This window comes from Lontra canadensis, unplaced genomic scaffold (genome assembly GCF_010015895.1).
Source record: "Lontra canadensis isolate GAN:19392208 unplaced genomic scaffold, GSC_riverotter_1.0 scaffold34, whole genome shotgun sequence".
Classification (NCBI taxonomy): Eukaryota; Metazoa; Chordata; class Mammalia; order Carnivora; family Mustelidae; genus Lontra; species Lontra canadensis.
The window spans coordinates 15,807,988-15,828,776 of record NW_022631028.1 but is presented as its reverse complement, the minus strand read 5'-3'; the positions used below and the strand labels follow the sequence as shown (position 1 = coordinate 15,828,776).

The 20,789-nt window shown below is 40.3% G+C and overlaps 1 protein-coding gene across 1 annotated transcript; it reads right to left on the bottom strand.

The window, feature by feature from the left end:
- Positions 1–11,348: 11,348 nt before the first annotated feature.
- Positions 11,349–20,529, bottom strand: LOC116873569 (histone-lysine N-methyltransferase SETMAR). Its single transcript, XM_032867443.1, is given in 3 exon segments — positions 11,349–12,329; positions 20,379–20,493; positions 20,495–20,529. Coding segments are annotated over 3 exon segments (966 nt in total). The 3' UTR covers positions 11,349–11,513.
- Positions 20,530–20,789: the final 260 nt, after the last annotated feature.

The following is a 20,789-nucleotide window of genomic DNA, read 5'->3' as shown; positions in this document are numbered from 1 at the left end:
TCTTAAAGGTTAAAGCTTAGGTTAAAAGATGAGTTCCTTCTGGGATCTAATGCTCAGCATTGTGGTTATTATCAGCAATATTGTATTGTATACTTTAAAGTTGCTAAGAGACTTGAGCTTAAATGTTTGCACCACAAAAAAGAAGTGGTAATCAGGTGACTTGATGGAGGTGTCAGGCAACAGGAGAGTGGTGATCATATTGCAATATATAACATGTTATCCACATATTTCAAATTAACACAGTTGTACACATTGAATTTACACAATGTTATACATGAATTGTATCTCAGTGAAGGAAAAAAACCAGGAAGAGGGATAAAAGTGTAGATTTTAAAAGTACTGCAGAATGTTACCCATGTTTTTGAAATGACTAGTGAAGGCATATTTATTTTCTCCCACCTTGTCATGTTAAAATATATTCCACAAGGGACACCTGGGTGGCTCAATCAGTTAAGTGTCTTGCCTTTGGCTCATGTCATGATCCCAGGGTCCTGGGATCGAGCCCTGTGTTGGGCTCCTTGCTTAGCAGGAGACTGCTTCGCCCTCTCCCTCTGCCTGCCACTTCCCCTGCTTGTGCTCTCTCTCTGTCAAATAAATAAATAAAATCTTTAAAGTATATGTATTCCACAAAATATTAAATACTAAAGTATTGAATATTAAAACCATTAAAGATATATGCTACAAAGAATAATAATAATAATAATAATAATAATACAGATTGATATAAATGGAAAAAATAATAAAAAGTGATTTAAATGGGAAAAAAAATTCCTTCTGAAAAAACAAAATGCCCTTAGCCTGCCAAATGTATCATTATTCTAAACGCCTCTGCTTCATGGTGGAGGTCTGCTTAAACTGAATCCCTGCTATCTACCTTGGTAATATTCTGCTTTAGGTCATCCTTCCCATTGTTCTCCTTTTTCTCTTGTCACTGGACTAGCCAGAGCTTGTATCTGAGATGGGAGAACAAATTTGGTAAGATGCTGATGCTTTCTGGCGATAATGCCAGATCATGTGATGTTCTTTGTCTTTCCTTTGGGTACAGTCAGTTCAGAACAAGATGTTCTCTTATGAGGGTTTAAACTGGTTTTTGGTGGTCAAATATTCAAAGAAGCATTCCTGAAGACAAAAGCCAAATCACATACATCTCTTTACACTGGGAATATTATGTGGAAAAATCCGGTTTATGGAGAAGGAGAAGAAAAATGAAGCAAGTTAATGAGTTAATTTTTTTGAAAGTATGCTTAACTTTATACTTTGGGTAATTAACAAACCTCCCAATTTTGTCAAAGCTCCGTATCTGAGACCTTGTGTCCTACAAACTGATTCTCTGCCAGTGTTCAGGAAATGCTCCTCGGTACCCCCCCCCCCGCCCACACACACCAGAAACTGCAGCGTCATTCTTGACCTCTCCTGCTCTGTCCTCTCCCACATCTTGTCCATCAGCAGGGCTGGGCGCTACTGCTTCCTAAATACATTTTTCAATCTGTTTTTCTCCGCCTTCCATAGTCAAGCTGCAGATCTCCCTCGGACTACTGTAAACAATCCCTTAATCCATACCCCTGGATCCTCTCGGGCAAACCCTCTGTCCTCCACCCCAAGTCCGTTCTTCTCCCTAGAGCCATTTCTTTTAGAGATAGAAATGCGGTCCTGTCCCCATTTTGCTCCACTCCAGCTCCGTGTACTTTCCGGAAGAATATTATCTTTGTGGGCTTGGGCTGCTCTGACAAAACGCCATAGACTGGATGGTTTAAACAACAGATATTTATTTCTTGAAGTTCTGGGGTCTGAGTAGTCTGAGCTGAGTAGCCGGCTGGTTCAGTGTCTGGTGAGGCTCTCCCCCCCGGGCTTATAAACAGCTGTCTTCTGTCTGTGTGTTCACATTGCCTTTCCTTGGTGTGTGCTTTTGGAGAAAAAGAGAGACAGAGAGACACCACAGATAGACATAGGTATCTCTTCCTTTTCTTATAAGGGCACTGATCTCATCATGAGGACCCCATCTTCAGGCCCTTATCGAAACCTAATTATCCCCTGCCAGGAAGTAATACCTTCACATTGGGGGTTAAGGCTTGGCTGTATGAACTTCGAGGGATACAAATATTCAGTCCATAACAAATAGCAACCATAACATGGCCCACAGAGCTTTGCATTCTCAAGAGGATGAGACTCAGAAAAAGATGATATACCCAAATTACATGGCACAAGGCAGTAAGGGATGAGAGCAATGTAAACGTTCAGAAATGAATGGGTTGAGGCTTTCTGTGGTCACAGTGTGTTGGGTAGTGGTCCTCGAAGTGTAGTCTGCAGTTCAGTGGCATCAGCATCACCTGGAAACTTCTAGAATGCAAGTTCTCAGGTCCTACTCCAGATCTACTAAATCAGGAACTCTAGGATTGGGGCCCTCTGGGTGATTTTGATGGGTGCTGAAACTTGAGAATATTGGTATAGTGAATGCTGTGTGCTGTGCCCTCTCCCCGCCGAGGGACAGAAGGATTTATTTCTCTAGTTGCTGAGAGTGCTGTTAGTCGTCTCACCTAAGACCATACCCCTTTCCAAAGGCAGTCTGCATCAGGTGATCTGCTGATACAGGAATTTAAAGGCTCCATTTTGGGGCACCTGGGTGCCTCATTTGGTTGAGTGACTGACTCTTGATTTCAGCTCAGGTCATAATCTTAGGGTCCTGGGATTGAGCTGTACGCTCAATGGGGTCCATGGGGCTGTACGCTCAGCAGGGAGTCTGTTTGAGATTCTCTCTCCTTCTCTCTCTGCCCCTCTCCCCCACTCACATGTGCACACTTGTGCTCTCTCATATAAATAAACCCATAATAATAAAAAAAAAAATCCATACTACAGTGAACTAGGATGAGAGGCAACCCTGAAAGGCCATCGCGGCTTCAGAGCTCCTTGATCAGCTGTGGTCTTTGTTGAGATTTCATAGCAGCGCAACTTCTTCTTTGCCCAGTCTATTTCCTTTCCTTCTGTTCCACAGGGGCTATGCTCAACAGCACCCACTCATAATCTCCCCACACTCCCACCTTCCTCTCAGAGTCTCCTTCCCAAGGAACTCAAACATATGCTTCACAGAGATGGGATTTGAGTTGAGACTTTAAAGAAACTGGGAAACTGAGGGTTGAAACTGAGGGTTGCTAGAGGGGAGGGTGGTGAGGGGAGGGGGCACATGATGTAATGAGCAATGTTATTATATAAATGATGAATCACTGACCTCTACCTCTGAAACCAATAATACATCATATATTAATTAATTAAGTTTAAATTTAAAAAAATTAAAAATAAAATGCCAGAAAGGAAAGGAAGGAAGGAAGGAAGAAAGAAAGAAGGGTTGGAGGGGCACCTGGGTGGCTAAGTTGATTAAAAGTCTGCCTTTGGCTCACGTCATGGTCCCAAAGTCCTAGGATAGAGCCCCACATGGGCTCCCTGCTCAGCGGGGAGTCTGCTTCTCCCTCCCCCTGCTTGTGTTCCCTCTCTCGCTGTTGCTCTCTCTGTCAAATAAATAAATCAAATCTTTAAAAAAAAAAAAATAAAGAAGGCTGGGGAAGAAGTCAATACACAATGAAGGGGGAGTGGAAGGATCTGAGATGGGAGATGTCCCAAGGGAGGAAAGCAGTGTGAGCCAAATTTATCCTCAGGCCTGTTTAGAAAATGGAGAGCTATCCAGATGGGCTAGATTATAAAATGAGAAGGGAGTTGTGAGGCTTTGCTCAAAGAGTAGATTGTGGAAGAATTAAGGTGCCTTGGTAGGAAATTTGGACATTATCCTAAAGATAATGTCAGATTCATCACACTAATATTTATTAGTTTGTTCACTCAACAATGGCCAGTAGGTGCTGCAGAGATAGTAGTAAGCAAAAACAGACCTGGTCCCAGTCCTCACGGAGCTCACAGTCTCTTGGGGAGCTAGACATACACCAATGCACAAATGGCAGATTTGCACACACCCCCCCAAATTAAAGTGTTTCAAAGACCTATGAAGCGTAGACATAATACGTTGATCCTGAATTGAGACCCTCTCACTCTAATTTTTGTTCCTGTTTTTTTCCAATTGGATGTGAATCCTCATTTGAGAATGAGGATTGCTTTTTGTCCCAGTTTCCAGAACGTAGCATATTAGGTGCTCAGAAACATTTGCTGAATGAATTATGAGCTCAGAAAGTCGACTTCACACCACATAGCACAAACTAGATATTTGACAATTGTTTGTGAGTGAAAGAATGAATGAATTGAATGAGTGAATGAATAACAGAATTGTTTAGAGGACTAGACAGTTCAGCCAGAACTACTTCCCAGGTGCTGGTCTTGGCTAGGAGATTTCAAGTGATTATGTACCCCTTTTCCCTATGTTACAATGACTTTTCTTTCTGGAAGGATGGTGATAGTCAATATTTGTTTATTGTGAAATACTCTTACTATAAAATAAAGTCAATAATTTAGTAGATAAAATTGTCTTAAACTAGTCAGAATTTTGGGAGCAATTTCTACAGGGCCAGCTAGGATAGTGGGAAGTTCTGGTGTCTGTTGAAGGTCAAGGATTAATCTTTGAGCTGGCTTTAATTACCACCCTTGAAAGAGCCGAGGTTGTATACCAATGAGTCTACAGTTGGGGGTGGGGTAGAAGGAGGTGAGGAAAGGGGGAAGGGGTTATTTTCAGGAGTTGGGGAAGACAGGAAGAATAGATGGATAACAAAGCAAACACCTCTAACATAAACAACATAAACAAATGCACTTTGTAAAACTTCTTGGGGGCAAAAGGAGCCTAACTGAGGGGAATCAATTATGTTGAAATATAGGCTAGGAGAAATAGGTCTCCGATTTGTCTGGAAGTACTTTTCTTTGTCCATCTTCTATGCACAAATGCTTTGAGGTGGCGGAAGTGTAGGAAAAGAAGACAGAAGTGGACAAGTGGTGGAGGGAGGGTGGAGTGGGGGCTGGTCAGAGGCGGGGCATGGTGACCCAAGGCCCTGGGACATTTGGGTTGTACTTGGTGGCATCAGTACTCTGTAACTGACTGCTCTTAGAAGCATTGAGTCTGTCTGGACCAGAGAGTTAACAAAGGTAGCAAAGCAGTACACAGCAGGGTTAGTTATATGATAAATCAAGTAATTTGTATTTTCCCCAGTTCAACCATGGGAATGTGGCACTGAGGACAAGGCTAGGGCAGGTGGTGGAGGACGATGAATGATAAGGAGAGAGCAGGCTGATGAAAGTGGTGAATAGCTAGCCGCCAACACAAACAGGAGAAGGAGGGAAGAAAGAACAAAGTGAAAGGGAAATAGAATATGTTGCTGGCACTCTTTGTTATTTTAGTTACCTAGTGTGCATGTAAAAAACCAACATAGGAAATGGAGGGTAAGAAATTCTAGCAATATCTGAAAAAGATTTCAGGATGAAGAAAATCCAGAGTATTCTCTATAAAGAAGGCAAGGGTAAGAATAATGTAAATTCTCTCTCTCTCTCTCTCTCTTACACACACACACACCCCCCTCTTCTAATTCCCTGTGCAACAAGGGTAATCAACTTGCTTCCTTAAGCTTCTTCCAGAAGGGAATAGGAATTGTCAAGGTGAGGAATGAGAAAGGGCATGGCTTTTCAAAGAGGACCTCAGAGAAATAAAAGTGAGAGATGAGGTGGAAAGGCCGTCAAGGGTCTTCTTGTCATGTTGAGAAGGTTGGGCTGCCTCCTGAGTGTGCTGAGGAGTCATGGAAGTGTTTAGACCTGGGGAGACTGCATAGAGATGACGAGGCTGGAAGCAGAGGGACTGTTGAGGGAAGAAATAATGGATGCATGGCATAAAACAATAATAGAGTGAATAAAACAGATTTTAGACATGTGTCGTGTGGGGAATTTATAGGGTTTAGTGGTTGATCACCTGTTCAGAGGAGGAGGATGACTTGTAGCTTTGGGCAATGATGTGAAAACTAATGGTAAATAACAACATACACAAGAATAGAGAGGATTTTTAGTATCCCAGGGAAATCCCTAATAGTTACGAAGCAAAAGGGAGCTCCAACTTCAGATTTTGCTTATAATTTTAGCTATACTTAAATGACCAAAGACAGGTATCCTTTCATTTAAATAATTACCAGATCTCTTTTGGGAGTTTATTCTAATATTTCTATAACCTATACCACCAAGACAGACCTACTGTTATATTGAAGCTAAATGAATCTTGAGGTAACCAAAGATGTCTATGATAATATATTGTCTTTAGTGTTCCGCATAGCAAGCTGTTAACCCAGAAATGTGTCTGAAATGATATCTAAATTTATATGGTACTTAGTAGCCTATCTGCCTCCATTATTTCATGTGAACCTTGCCAGAGAACATCGTTCCTCCCCTCCCTTCTAAGTGTGAAGGCTGGGACAGCTTGTGGGAGAGCCACTGGTGATATGCAGAGATACTTAAAAGTTACAGACCAAGTTATTTTCCTACTTTGACAAAAATATCTTCATAACCACAAGAATGGAAAGCACGTATAAAGTTGTATTTTTTATATGACTGAAAATTGGCAAAATATCAAATATGACTAAATTTAATTATCCTTGTTCATGCCTGGGCATCCAACTGAGCTGGCAATGTTTAAAAGGGTAATAAAATTATGACCTGAGTCATACATCATTACATATTTATTTCAAAAAATTGATTTTTTCTTATCTCCTTTTTAGTAAAATTATAAATTGTGTTGTTATTAGCAAGATTTTCACATGGTTGGTGTTCTCTTAACAATGATATCAAATGAGACCATCTTTCTTGAGTCAGCATAGCTGTTTGGTAGTTTTTTTTATTATTATTAATTTCAATTTGAAAAAGCTTCACTCTGCAAACACAGAGTTGAAAATAAACCATGAAATTTACTTATCCTGTTCAAACACCATAATGAGATCACATTTAGTGGATTATTATTGCAGAACCCATTTTAATTTCATAAATAAACAACTATCACTTAAATTGCCATTTTAACTATTTCTTAATGTAATGAGAACCAACTAGTATGAAATAGCATGCGGAACCAATATCAAACTTCTAGAACCACACATCTGCAAGTTTAAAAGTGGTATGACTTGGTTAATGTTGCAAAATATTCCTGTTTCCATGTGTAACTGTAATGAAAACAGTGTGCTTTCCTGTAACATGTGAGTACCTCTGGAACTCCAAACAGAGAAGCAAGAAAATTGACATTCAACCCTACAAGGGAGCCACATTTTGTTATTCAAGAATTGCCTTCATGCCATCTGAGAGGAATGATCTGGCAAACTAATTGATTCATTAGTGTTCTTACTAAGCCAAATGCTTCTGTTCTTCATAGTCTCACCACACCCTGAAGCAGTGCACATCTCTGATAGTGGTAATGGCCACGATCACAGGATTTAGCACACTTGTGTTTTGTTTTGAGGACATATGGTGAGTGGAGAAGTGTCTCTCTGAGTTCTTCCCTATAGCAGTGTTCAGCCATTATCTGCGACCAGTTTCCAAGGGAGAGGCACCCACGTCTTTTTTCCTTTTCTTATAATGGCTTAATGGAGGTATAAGTCATGTAACATAAAATGCACCCCTGAGAGGGCTTTTTAGTATAATTACCCTGAAGAGAAACCCTGTACCTATGAGCAATCACTTCCTATACGTCCCTCCCTACCAGCCACTGGCAAATACTAATCTACTTTATATCTCTATGGAATTGCATATTCTGGATATTTCATATATATTGATTTGTTATTTATTTATTTATTTATTTATTTTAAAAGATTTTATTTATTTATTTGACAGAGATCACAAGTAGGCAGAGAGGCAGGTGGGAGCAGGGGAAGCAGGCTCCCCACTGAGCAGAGAGCCTGATGCTGGGCTTGATCCCAGGACCCTGAGATCATGACCTGAGCTGAAGGCAGAGGCTTAACCCACTGGGCTACCCAGGCACCCTATTTATTTATTTTTAAAGATTTTATTTATTTATTTGACAGAGAGAGAGAGAATGTATACAAGGCTAGGGGGGGTGCACATAGGAGAGGGAGAAGCAGGCTCCCTGCTCCATCCCAGGACTTGATTCCAGGAGTCTGGGATTATGACCTGAGCTGAAGGCAGATGTTTAACCAACTGAGCCACCCATTTCATTTCAATAGAGTCATATAATATGTAGCTTTTTGTAGTACACAAAGCACAAAGCTACATATAATATGTAGCTTTTTGTTTCCTTCACTTAGCGTAATATTGTCAAGGTTCATTCATGTTGGGGTGTATGTCAGTATTCATTCCTTTTGATGGCTGAATTATATTCCATGGTAAGGATACCACATTTTGTTTACTTATTCCTCAGTCAATGGACATTTGGGGCATGCCAACTTTTTGGCTATTATGAATGATGCCACTATGAACATTGGTGCACAAGCTTTTCTGTGGACATGTTTTCATTTCTCTTGGATCTATACCTAGGAATGGAGTTACTGGAACATGTGGTTACTTTATATCTAATGTTTTAAGGGATTAACCCAAAGGCTTTACAAAATAGTTGTGCAATTTTATGATTCCACCAGCAACATACGAAAGTTCTGATTTCTTCACATCTTTGTTAACACTTGTAATTCTGTCTTTTTTATTGTAGCTATCTTTGTACTGAGTTGTTGTGCTAAACCCTTCACATGTATTAACTCATTTGATCTTCCCAATATTGCTATCCAGAAAAGGGAAGTAGGCTTAGAGAGGTTCAGTAACTTGCTCAACACTAATAAACTGAACAGTGCCAAAGCTGTAATTAGAAATACACTACACAGATAAAAGACTCTTTGAAACCCTCAAGAGAATGAAAAGAATTTGGGCAAATTCCACCTCCCTCCCCACTTTTTAACAAGACTGAGTTTAAAATCTTCTGTTTTATCCAAGTTAGTCTTCTGTGGATGTCCTGAATCCCCTCCTGCCTTATGCTTCAGAGCTAACTGGTACTGGTATTAATATTGAGAACAAAAGGGAGAAAGCAATCGTTTCAATTAAATTGAAATTTTCCATTTAACCACTGATAATTTGTAAATAATTAGGAATGTAAAAAATCATTTAAAAAAAATTGGAAAGCTTTATTTTTCCAGTATGATCTTTATTATTCTTGGGGCAAAATTGTTTCCAAGATATACATTTCTACATTTTTTTTAAAGATTTTATTTATTTTTTTGACAGATCACAGGTAGGCAGAGAGGCAGGCAGAGAGAGGAAGGGAAGCTGGCTCCCTGTGGAGCAGAGAGCCTGATGAGGGGCTTGACCTCAGGACCCTGGGATCATGACCTGAGCTGAAGACAGAGGCTTTAAACCACTGAGCCACCCAGGTGCCCCACATTTCTACATTCTTAATGAAGTCAGTGGAAATCGACTTCAAAGACAATTTTTTTTCAAAGATATTTTTTTATATATTCCAAGAAGGTATATGCCACATTTTACACTCTTAATTTGCAGTAATTTATAACTATAAAATGTATATATTTTTATTAAGATAATAGTTAAACAGAAATATATCTTTTAATGTTTGTTCTCAAAAGTAGAAGTGTCACCATTAAAAAAAAACATGCCAATAAAGTGAATGCAGTTAGCTCAGTGTTTAGAAAAGACTTGGAATAGACTATTTTGACTCTTACAAGAGGAATCTGATTTCCAGGACTATTTAAGAATAAACTATTTAAGAATAGTTTATGTGCTATTTAAGAATAAACTTGGGCATGAGTACAGAAAATTCCAAGGGTCTATGTTCAGTGAGTTCTGTCTCTGGCAGAGACACGAAGAGGAAGATGCTGCTCATGTCTTTGAACTGAAGATTGTCCTCTGTGGGTATCTCTGACTCACAGATGGTGACATTCAATAGAGAAAGGGCTGAAGGAAGTAGGAAAGGGTATCTGTAGAGTTAAACAGTAAGCCAAACATTTTCCTTCTGGCTACTTCCTTACTGCTTCAGAAGTATCTTAGTGCTTGTGAGGAGAAGTAGGGCCGTCTTGAAATGAGTGGTACAAACTGCTTTACCAAAAGCAGGACTCCTTCAGAGAAAGCAAAGTTTTAGAGGAAGGTTGGCAGGGAGAAATGATTTGATTGGAGGAAAAATTTGTTGTTTTAGACAACAGAACATTTCATGAGTACCCTATATTATCCTGTTTGCATGGCATCATTTCGGAAAATATAATTATATAATTCAAACATGCAAACCCTAATATACTTATTATTGGATAGCTTATAGAGATATAGTTCATATGCCATACATTTCACTCATTTAAAGTATACAACTATCTCACTTATGATATCATACAGAAGTATGTATAATATGGATCCCTTTAACTTATAAAATGTAGGACCTCCTGGTGGTTGGGTTTAAATGTGGTAGAGAAGAAATTGAAGAATTTATTAAATAATACTATAGGAGCCAAATAATTATTTTAGCTTTCAAAATATCTGATAAATCCCATATTAACTTTGTTTTTCAACATCCTTGCTTTAAGGAAGGAAATTAAAGATGTTTGCCTCTCCAGAAGTTTGAATGGAGCTATAAAACTCCCATCCCTTTTCGTGGTATTGATAGGGTTATTTTCAGATTACTAACACACGAAGAATTGAAGCTGTTTAAAGTTTTGAAGCACAGCTTCACAAGATTTGGAATATAGTCCATATACGTCAAAAAGTTTTTAATTTGTTTCCTCTTAGGACTTTTTTGGTTAGGTTCATGGAAGTCAGCATCGTGGTTCTATATTTCACTATTGGTGGTAATTACAGAATTTTAGCAGGTGATAATCAGGCCATTTTCCTTGATTTGTGTTTCTATACAAATGAGAAATAAGATGCAGGAGTCACAGAAATGAAGATGAAAATATCAACTTTATTACTGATTAAATTGGAAAGCAAGGCTTCGGTATGTAGCCACAGGATTTCCTTGAATCATTATGAGGTTTGGTGCTAGTGCTAGAAAACTGACAATAATAGTGGCATAAACAAGGGACTTTCACCTAAAAGTCCAGAGGTATCAGATCAGGAATGAGAGAGTTCCAGAGTGTTTGGCACTCAGTCTCCTGTTAAGTTTGTTCATTTTATGAATGGCCTCCTTTTCTAGGGTAATTTTGGGGTTTGGGATGGATGCCCCAACTCCAGCTATATGCAGATGCTCTAGCCAACAGGAAGAGTGGGATAAGGAAACATGTTTCCATTTAAAGACACACCATTTTTTGCTTCTATCTCATTAGCTAGTACATAGTCACTTAGCCACATCTAACTAGGAAAAGTACCCAGCTAAAAACTGAGAATTCCACTGTAGAAAGGGAGAATGGATATTGCTAGACAATTCATAGCCTGTGCTGTATTCCTGAGTTAAACTTTGCAGCCAGAGGTGGAGCCTGATAACCACCACCCTCCCCTATAATGAAACACAAGTGCTTAACACAGAGCAGAGCCTTACCCAGAGGCTAAAGTGCTTGTAAGAGAGGATCTGGGAAGGGGCTGAGCCAAACCCCTTCAGTTCCTTCTCACTGTCACCCACTGGGAGAGGCCTAATGCGCTCCTCCCATGCTTTTGCTCCTAACTGAGTTTGGCTTTTCTAAGGGGCAGAACAGTGAACTGTCATAAGGCAGGAAAGCAGCACATGATTTGGCATCACAGTAACAAGGTTTTCTTATTTTCCCGGGATCTAGCCTTTCTTTGTCTTCACTGTCCATTAGATTAAGAAATCTGCCTGAATAGTCATAAGAGAGTTCTTCTTCGGGCAAAATGTCTTTGGCTGCAAAAAGTGCCAACTTTGGTACCATTGAGTCAATTCGGACAGGAATCATCAGCAGGTTTGGCTCACAAGAATGGTTGAGAAATCTTCCAATATTTCCTATGTGGGCAGGATCGACAAATGTTTCTATGACCTGCCCATTGTGAACATGTTCTCTGATAGCTATAATGTAATTTGGATCGTGTATTGTCTGTAACTGAATTCTTCTCTGTACTTCAGAATATCCCAAAACTTCACCAGCATATTCACAGACAAACCGTCCTTTTGGTATCAATTCCAAGGTACGGAGTCCCCAGCCTTTTTTGTCCGTTTTGAACACTTGGAGTTGGAACTGCAGACCCCGCTGGACCACTCTGTTCCTGCAGTGGTCACTGCACTGGCACAGGATGTTGCATTCAAAAACTGGCTTGGCGCACTTTCCTTCGGATCCTACATCTATAAGGCGTGACTCATCGTCATAGTTCTCCCCATGATGGAGACAGGAGCAAGTACCAGGGAGGCAGGGAGTTTTGAGGCAAATGCATCCAGGAAAGGTTATTTGTGTGGGATCAACGTCTGTTCCAGGTCCAGCTACATGGTCAGGAGAATACTGTAAAAAACAGAAATACTCTAAGTCAGCATGGTCTGTTATGTATTTCACATATATCCCAGGCAGCTTTTGGATGGGACACTTCCTAATTGCAACATATATAAAAATAGATTAAAACAAAACTGACAAAACACTATATACTATTGTTTGAAAACACACCTTTTCAATTTAAAAAATAAGGTTAATTTTTGGATGAAAATTCTGTGGTTTCATTTTAGGTATGGGGTCACAAAAGGAAAAAAATAGGTTTTTCTCTTATCAGAAACTGAAAGATTTATAATTAAGTTCATTTTTCTCTTAGCTTTGGATATCAGAAAAATCAGTGCTGAACTTAGTTTTTGAACGCAGTCAAGTATTTTATCTTTGGCTCTTGATCTTTTCACATTGATCTGACAATATAAATGCCTGTGTGTATTTTGTTATGAGTCACTGCAGAAAAAGTAGTAAATGATAAAAAATGGACTTTGTAAGACAGTCTTCCACTGATTTAAGGAATTCTTAATTTGAAGATTACCTAAATTCCTAAATATATTTTGATGTTTAAAAAAGACATAATTGGGGCGCCTGGGTGGCTCAGTGGGTGATCCCTGGGTCCTGGGATCAAGCCCCACATCGGGCTTTCTGCTCCACGGGGCGTCTGCTTCCTCCTCTCTCTCTGCCTGCCTCTGCCTACTTGTGATCTCTGTCAAATAAATAAATAAAATCTTAAAAAAAAAAAAAAGAATCAAAGCAACCTTATTAAAAAAAAAAAGACACTATTACTTTAGAGTTTTATTTGAGTTTTCATAATGTTAAGAATAGGCATTAGCCAAGAAACTGTGGACAGAATTCCAAAAATCATATTTGTTATACAGATACTAATAAATATAGATGTATTACATATAAGTAAAGAAATCCCATTTTTTAAATGATAAAGAGATAATATGGAAAAGTTTTTCACATTAGAGAAAATGAAAGTCCCAAGTCTAAAATCGCTTTGTGAAACCTGATGTGTGGTTATTTCCTCACTTAGCATAATGAAGCATATTTCTAAACCTTGAAAATTAAAGTATCTCTCATGAGCCCAGCATATTTCTTTATGCACAGAATAATTCTTGCTTACATAGAAACTAACTCATTTATTTATACCTGCTATTAGTGTTCTTGGACCCAATTTCAATGTGGTGGTGGTAGTGGTGGGGTTTCCCCACACCTCTAACGAGCAATGCTCCCAGCAACAGGTGGTATTCTACAACTCGGCTCAGTTCTGACGTTATCCAATACCATCACACCCCACAGTTTAATGGGTCAGTCCTAAGACTGTTCCCCCCGCCCTCCTTTGGACACCAGTCATTTGTGCTACTGACTGATGGGCTATATACCTACTGGAGGTTCCCATGACCTCTTCTTTGGATTTCAGACACCAGTCACAAATCCAGGTTGTTACTTGAACTTGTGGCCGACAGGGTGTAAATCAGAGGTTCTCAAAATCCCCTCCTTGGGCTTGATTAATTTGAGAGAATTGCTCACCAGCTTATTATAAAAGGACACAACTCAGGAACGGCCAGATGGAAGAGATGCATAGAGTAAGGTTTGGAGAAAGGTAGAAGAGCTTCCACGCTCTTTCCAGGCATGCCACACTCCCAGGACCTCCAGGTTCACCAACCCAGAAGCTCTCTGAACCCTGTTTTCTCAGGTTTTTGTGGAGGCGTCATCACTTAGCCAGGACTGATTAAATCTCTGGCTTTTATTTGCAAATGTTCCAACCTCTAGGCGCCTCTTCCAATTGAAGGTTGGGGGTGAGGGTACTGAAAGTTCCAACACTCTAATCAAATGGTTGGCTCCAGGGGCAACCAGCTCTCATCTTTAGGCATTCCCCCTGCCCCCAAAACTCACCTCATTAACATAACAAAAGATACCTTTTTGTGGCTCTCATCACTTAGTAAATAACAGGGGTTTTAGGAGCTCTGTGCCAGCAATGGGGACAGGGACCAAATATAGATTTCTTTAAATAAATCACAGTATCACACCTGCTTTGTTCCCAAGAGGATTTAATGAGACATACAAAGAGTTCGGATAAATGAACAATACATAAGAAATGTAAGCTGAAGAGAAAAACAGGAGCCAGTTGAGTGAGCTCAGACACACAGTGTGTAGAAGTAAACTGGACGTTTGGTTCTGCCTGAGCACAGCCACTGCCAAGAGGGAAATACGATCAGATGCAGGGCTTACACTATCCATAAGGGATAATCTCCCTGCTCAGGAGCAGCATTGACTTTTTCCGATATGGAGGCTGGAGAGGAATTTCACCAATGTGTCTGTCTAAACCATTCTTTTCCAGAAAACAGTTTCATGGGCTGTTTTACATTCTAACTCTCAATAAAGGTTATTGGCCTGCTGGCACAGCGCAGTCCGTAAGAGCCGTACTACACAGGACCAGGTGCACAAGCTTTTAATTCAGGGGCAGAGTTTAGAGTATTTAGAGGAAAGCCTGAACCGGTATCCGTCAGTCGATTATCCATTCATACTGCGTCTCTGGGCCAGGAACTGGAGAACGCATTAAACAACGTGTGGTTACACTCCCTGTGGAGGCCTCGGTGGGGCTGTGCAGTTAGGCTCAAAACCCTCTATTTTAAACAACGCTGAGCTGGGGGAAGGACTGACATCCTCTTGTGAAAGATGAGGAGGAGGATGAGTGGGAGTACCAGCGGGGAAAGGCCAACACTCTGCTTAAAAGTGATTTGGGGGTGGAGAGCAGAAATAGCTTCTCTTGTTTCTGCCGTTTCTTACAGCTTTAGCTCAGTGGAGATGTCCTAAAGGGATAAAGAATGGCTTAGAAAAGGATGCCCTATCAGTCAAATTCAATGACTGCTGTCTGAGACAGAATCTACTTCCAGCTTTTAAGAGTCAAGGTTGAAATGAAATGGTCACTGAGACATTTTAAAAAGCACTTGTAAAATGAAGATTTTACTATCTCTTTGTTAAACTTTTCATGAAGAATTCTTTTAAACTGATTTCTTCTTAAAAGCACACGTATTTTTGATATACTATATAAATCACTAAACTGCAAAGTGATTTTTTTTTTTTTTTGGACACAGATAACTCTTGAAATCAGACTTGAAATCAAGTCTGACTTACTGTACTTTGCTAACCAGAAGAGCATATTATTCTGTTGAACTTATTTGGCTATGAATAGGTTTGGAAAAATACTGTTATTTGCTTATTTTTATGTAAACATTAAAAAAAGATATTGGAAAATCTAGTGATACCGTTTTTAATGATTCTGGAATTTAAACTTGATGCACAATCTAAGATCTTTTAGAGACATAGATTATAAAGGGTATCTAATTCCAAATGAGCTGCAGACACTTTCCAAAGGATAATAGAGACCTCTGGATAAACTTCCTGTTTAAAGAGAATATTTGTTTTCCCTTGATGGATGTAATCCTTAGCCCTGATACCGATACTTATCACAAATCATTATTATCTCCATATATTTCCATTTTCCCTCCATAAATAGTCTTTAAAATGCCACTCCAGAAAGATATTTTACCTCACTTAGAAAAATACCTGAAAAGATGAATAATTACATAATCATATGTTAATTTAGACCACAATTTTCAAAAGATTATTCTCTAGTATCGCCATTTTTGGCTATACTCTGCCTATAGTTACCACTCTTGGATTTTGCTGTTATAAGGCAATTCCTTCTGTTTTTTTTTTGCTTGAGTTAGTTTGTATTGTATTTCTATTTCTTGCAAACAACTGATTGTTGATTGATATGCCCACAGTGGAAGGCTGAAAGTTGTTCCAGGAAATGGCTAGAAAATTGAGTCAAAGATATAAATGGCTAATGAAGATTCAGGTCTCCAATTGAGGCTAACACAAAGTGTGCAGGAGGCCAGACAGACCTGTGACAGGCATGAACACTGGACAACCAATGGAGAACTTTTTTCAAAAAAAATTTTTATTTATTTTATTTTAAAAAAGACTTTATTTATTTATTTGACAGAGAGAAAGAGGTAGTGAGAGAGAAGAGCACAAGCAGGGGGAGCTGCAAGCAGAGGGAGAGGGAGGAGAAGCTGAGCAAGGAGTCTGGTGTGGGGCTCCATCCCAGGACACCGGGATCAAGACCTGAGTAGAAGGCAGCCGCTTAACCGACTGAGCCACCCAGGCACCCCTATGGGGAACTTCTTAATGTAGAACACAGAATGTTCTAAAGGAGACACATACAGAACTAGGCTCTTGTTAGCATTGTGACTTAGGGCAAGTTACCTTCTAAGTTTTGGGTTTATACCTATAAAACAGGAATAATACCTGTATCTGCCCCCCCAATCCCAGGTATTATTAAATTTAAATAAGTAACACTGTACTGTGTGCCAGGCAGTTTATACTTTCGAAACAGTAGCTTCCTTAAATGCGTCTAGATATTATTTCTAGATTTTATATTTAAAACATCATATATTTCTGGCACATTACTTCATCTCCTTAAATATATCCTTTCTATCTATGTCACAGGTGGCTATGAAGGAAAAAAATGAGAGAATACATGTAAAAAGCTTACTCTAGTGGCTAGGACATAGGTGTTCAATATAAATTATGTAGGCTATCTGGCAGGGTGATGAAAACAACAGATTCTGAAGTTAAAACTTTCCAAGTTCAAACACAGTTAAACCAAAATTTTGTCTAGGAGACAATATGAATATATTTCTATTTTCCATTACTTATCCATCTCAGGCAGGGGGGCGGGGGGATGACTAAGAATTGATCCAGCACAGACTTCTTTCATTCATCCACTATACTGCCTGATTGCTTCTTAGATGCATGTGCTGGGATTTAGAAAGAACCAGTCAGTGGGATTTTTATCATTTTTTTTTGTATCGTAATAACGTAAATGACTTTTTCCTGGTATATATCAAAATGCAAACACTGATCAAACAAGAGCTAGGAATAAATGCAAAATGACCAGTGCAAAATGATGTAACAGAAACCAGGCCCTTGAAGAACTGGGCAGAGATTTCAAGTTTTTTGACAGAAAACTTAAAAACTTTTTTTTTTTATAAACCATGGTCATTCAAGAAGCTGAAATGGAAACCACGCGACAGCATGTTGAAAAGCAAATATACCTCCTTGGCTCTATTCATACAGAATTTCTCTCTTTTCGGAATTAGATTTGCACTTATTAATAGCATGAACTTTGGGATCTAAATGGCAAGTCTTGTCTTTCTAGCAAATACATGTGTCAAGGAAATGGTCATGTGGTTTGGGGTATGACATGGCAATGGGGGCTGAGTTACTTTTCACAGTACTGGGGACAGAGCAGCTGGCTTAGGAAATATTTTTTGACTGTTTCATTGCAGCTCTTGCTAACTTCTTACCAAAAGTCTGACTTTTCTAAGTCAAATTCTGTATCAAAGCCTCAGGAACTTAAGTATGACACCGCGTTGTATTTTGGGCTTAAAACCTAGGCCTTGATTCTGAATTTAAAGGAAGTGCTGTGAAAATCTTCACTCCTTTTTTGGTTGTTTTGAAACACCAGCTACATGAATCTTTGTACTTGGCCTCTACCCCAAGAGTTTGTTTTTGCTCCAAGCAGCTATTAGCCTGTGAGCCAGATAATTCTTGTTAAGGCCAAGTTGAAATCTTAAAAAATATGTTAAGGCTGGTTTCAGAAACCTGAAAAAAGGCTAGATTCAACTCTCCGTTCAAGAAAATCAATTAGTTTATTTTCTACTTGGCTTTCAACACAGATGGCTTTATGATAGGCTTGTTTCCAGTGTGAACATGTGAATGTTCTTTTTGCCTTTTCACACAGTACTCAAAAGCAAAGTAGACACAAAGTTATTTTTACCTTGAGTTTTTCATGCCTTAATTCTTATGTGTGTATATGCCTGTGAAGGCAGGGCTTGGGGTAAGAAAGCTGTTTTGACCTTTCAGAAGGCAGGTTTTGTGTGCTGCATGAATATAGGAAAGCAAACTAGTTAAAGACACTTTAAGGCTTATCATAAATATGTTTTAAGCATGTTTTATCTTCTTGGTTAGACTATTAGCTCCTTGAGGAAGGATCTTACCTTCTTTCTGTAACTCTAACTCTACCCAGAACTATGCATATAGCCAGGCAGCTAGAATACTGAGGAACTGAGTATTAGTCTTGAGATTTTCACTTATGCCTATCAACTGTACATGTAAGTATCAATCATAAGGCTTCCTCTCTCCCCTCTCCAGGCCCCCACAGCAACTAAGTGCTTTCTATATGGTCTTGTAAGCTCAAAGGCAAAGTTGTCACCATTTTACCTTCTTCGTCTGGCTTAACGCCTAGCACATTATACACACTCAATTACTTGCTGAATAAAGAAAACATTTATCAGTGTTTTTGACCAGACATTCAGCAATGTTTGGTGTTGAATAAGCTTTTAGGGACTAGTGTTTAATATGGTGCTAGCCAACTGTGTTATTATTATTATTTTTAGATTTTATTTATTAATTTGAGAGAGAGCAGAGTGAGAGCATGAGCAGGGGGAAAGGAGCAGAGGTAGACTGAGAAGCAGACTTCTCACCTCCCACTGAGCACGGAGCCCTACAGAGGGTTTGATCTCATGACCCTGGGATCATGACCTGAGCCAAAGGCAGACACTTAATGGACTGAGCGGCGCAGGCACCCCTTAACTGTATTATTAACCATAAAACTGCCCTAAGGTAGTTTGAGGAAAAATAACCTTTCCTGACATTAATATCCTGCTTTACTCTTTGAAACTGCTATTGAATCTACTATATATTTTTTGATTTTCACAACAACCCCAAGGAAGGAGGGACACAGATAGCTGGGTATTCATGGTGTATGTGACCAAGGTTATAAATTTTTAATTATTTTCATTTTGCAGATGAAGAAGCTCAGACTCCAAGAAATAGTCAAAATGGCTCAGCCCTGCACCTCACTCTCCTACCTCCAAGTCCAAGTGCTCCTTTCACTCCAACATCATTGTTTTTTTGGTCATATTCCATAGGCAAGGAGCAGGCCAAGGTCAGAGAGTGGGAAGGGTAGAGTGGAGAGGGTTTTGATGTGGTAAAAGCAGTGAGCACTTACTGGGTTCTTTCAGCAAACCAAGAAGTGTGTTTTGTGTGTGTGTGTGTGTGTGTGTGTGTGTGTGTTTAAAGATTTTATTTATTTATTTGACAGAGAGAGATCACAAGTAGGCAGAGAGGCAGGCAGAGAGAGGGGTAAGCAGGCTCCCCGCCAAGCCAAGCAACGTGGGGCCCGGCTCCATCCCAGGACCCTGAGATCTTGACTTGAGCCAAAGGCAGAGGCCCAACCCACCGAGCCACCCAGGCGCCCCAAGAAGTGTGTTTTACTTGCAATTCTCAAAGCAATCTGGGAGACAGGCACTATTATTTTAACCGCGCACGGAAGGCTTAGCTGAGGCTAGTCTGTTATTTGCCCAAAACCTCACTGTAGCAAAGTCTCATTCTAGGGGCTAAGTTTTTAACCCTAACAATAGGCTGAGATCCATTAATAGGGCCCATGCCTTATCTTACACATGAGGCACCGGCAAACCAGAAAGGTAAAATGATTTGCCCCCAATCCGTCAGTGAGTTCTGAGAACAGAGCCAGGAAAAAAAAAAAAAAAAAAGTCAGGTTCTCAGGGCTCCTTCCAAGGGACCTCACGAAACACCTGGTTTTGTTCTTCAGGGACCTGCCCGTCTGTGGGGAGAAAAGAGCAATCCCGTTGCTCTTGTTAAGGTCATTAGGGAGGGTTAATAGAACAAGACTAAAACCTGTGCATTTAAGAGCTATTCCTGCGCGAAACAGCTCTCCGACAGGGTAAGAAAAATTTAAGTCGAGAATACGGACACAACTTGGGATACGAGAGTCATCCACAGAATTGCTGCAAGGTCGGGGAACCGCGTACGGGATCCTCCCGGCCATCCATCTTCGCCCCCTACCTGGCCGGGCGCCAGCTCCTCCCCAGTGGCTGCGCGCGCAGTGCACGGGCAGAGCAGGGCTCTCCCCAGACGGAAGGGCACCGGTCCCCCTGCGCGCCGCACTCTCGGCGGTCGAGCCCCGCCTCCTACCTGGAAGGGCTCTGGCTCTGCCCCCGGGGGCCACGCGCTCACAGGCACGTTCTCCAAACCGCGCGCGACATCTAGCCGCTCAGTAGGGGCCTCAGTCGCTGCCATCTCGCACGGCCGCCTTTCTACAGCTTTCCTGGACATTTCGCGCCATCTCGACGCGCGTGCCACTTAGACCATTTGGGGCCTCGCAAAGGATGCTGGGAATCGCCGGTCGCGCGGCCCCGCCGCCTCCTGGGAGTCGTAGTTTTTCTTTCTCCTTTCACACGTGGCCTGTGAGGCGTCTCCATCCTCGACCCTCAGCTTTCCTTGACTTTTTGGTCTGGCTCGCTCCTTTTTAAGCTAGATGCACAACAAATAATGCAAAGCTTTGGAAGGTACGGACATAGTTTTGGAAATACAAAATGAAGTGCT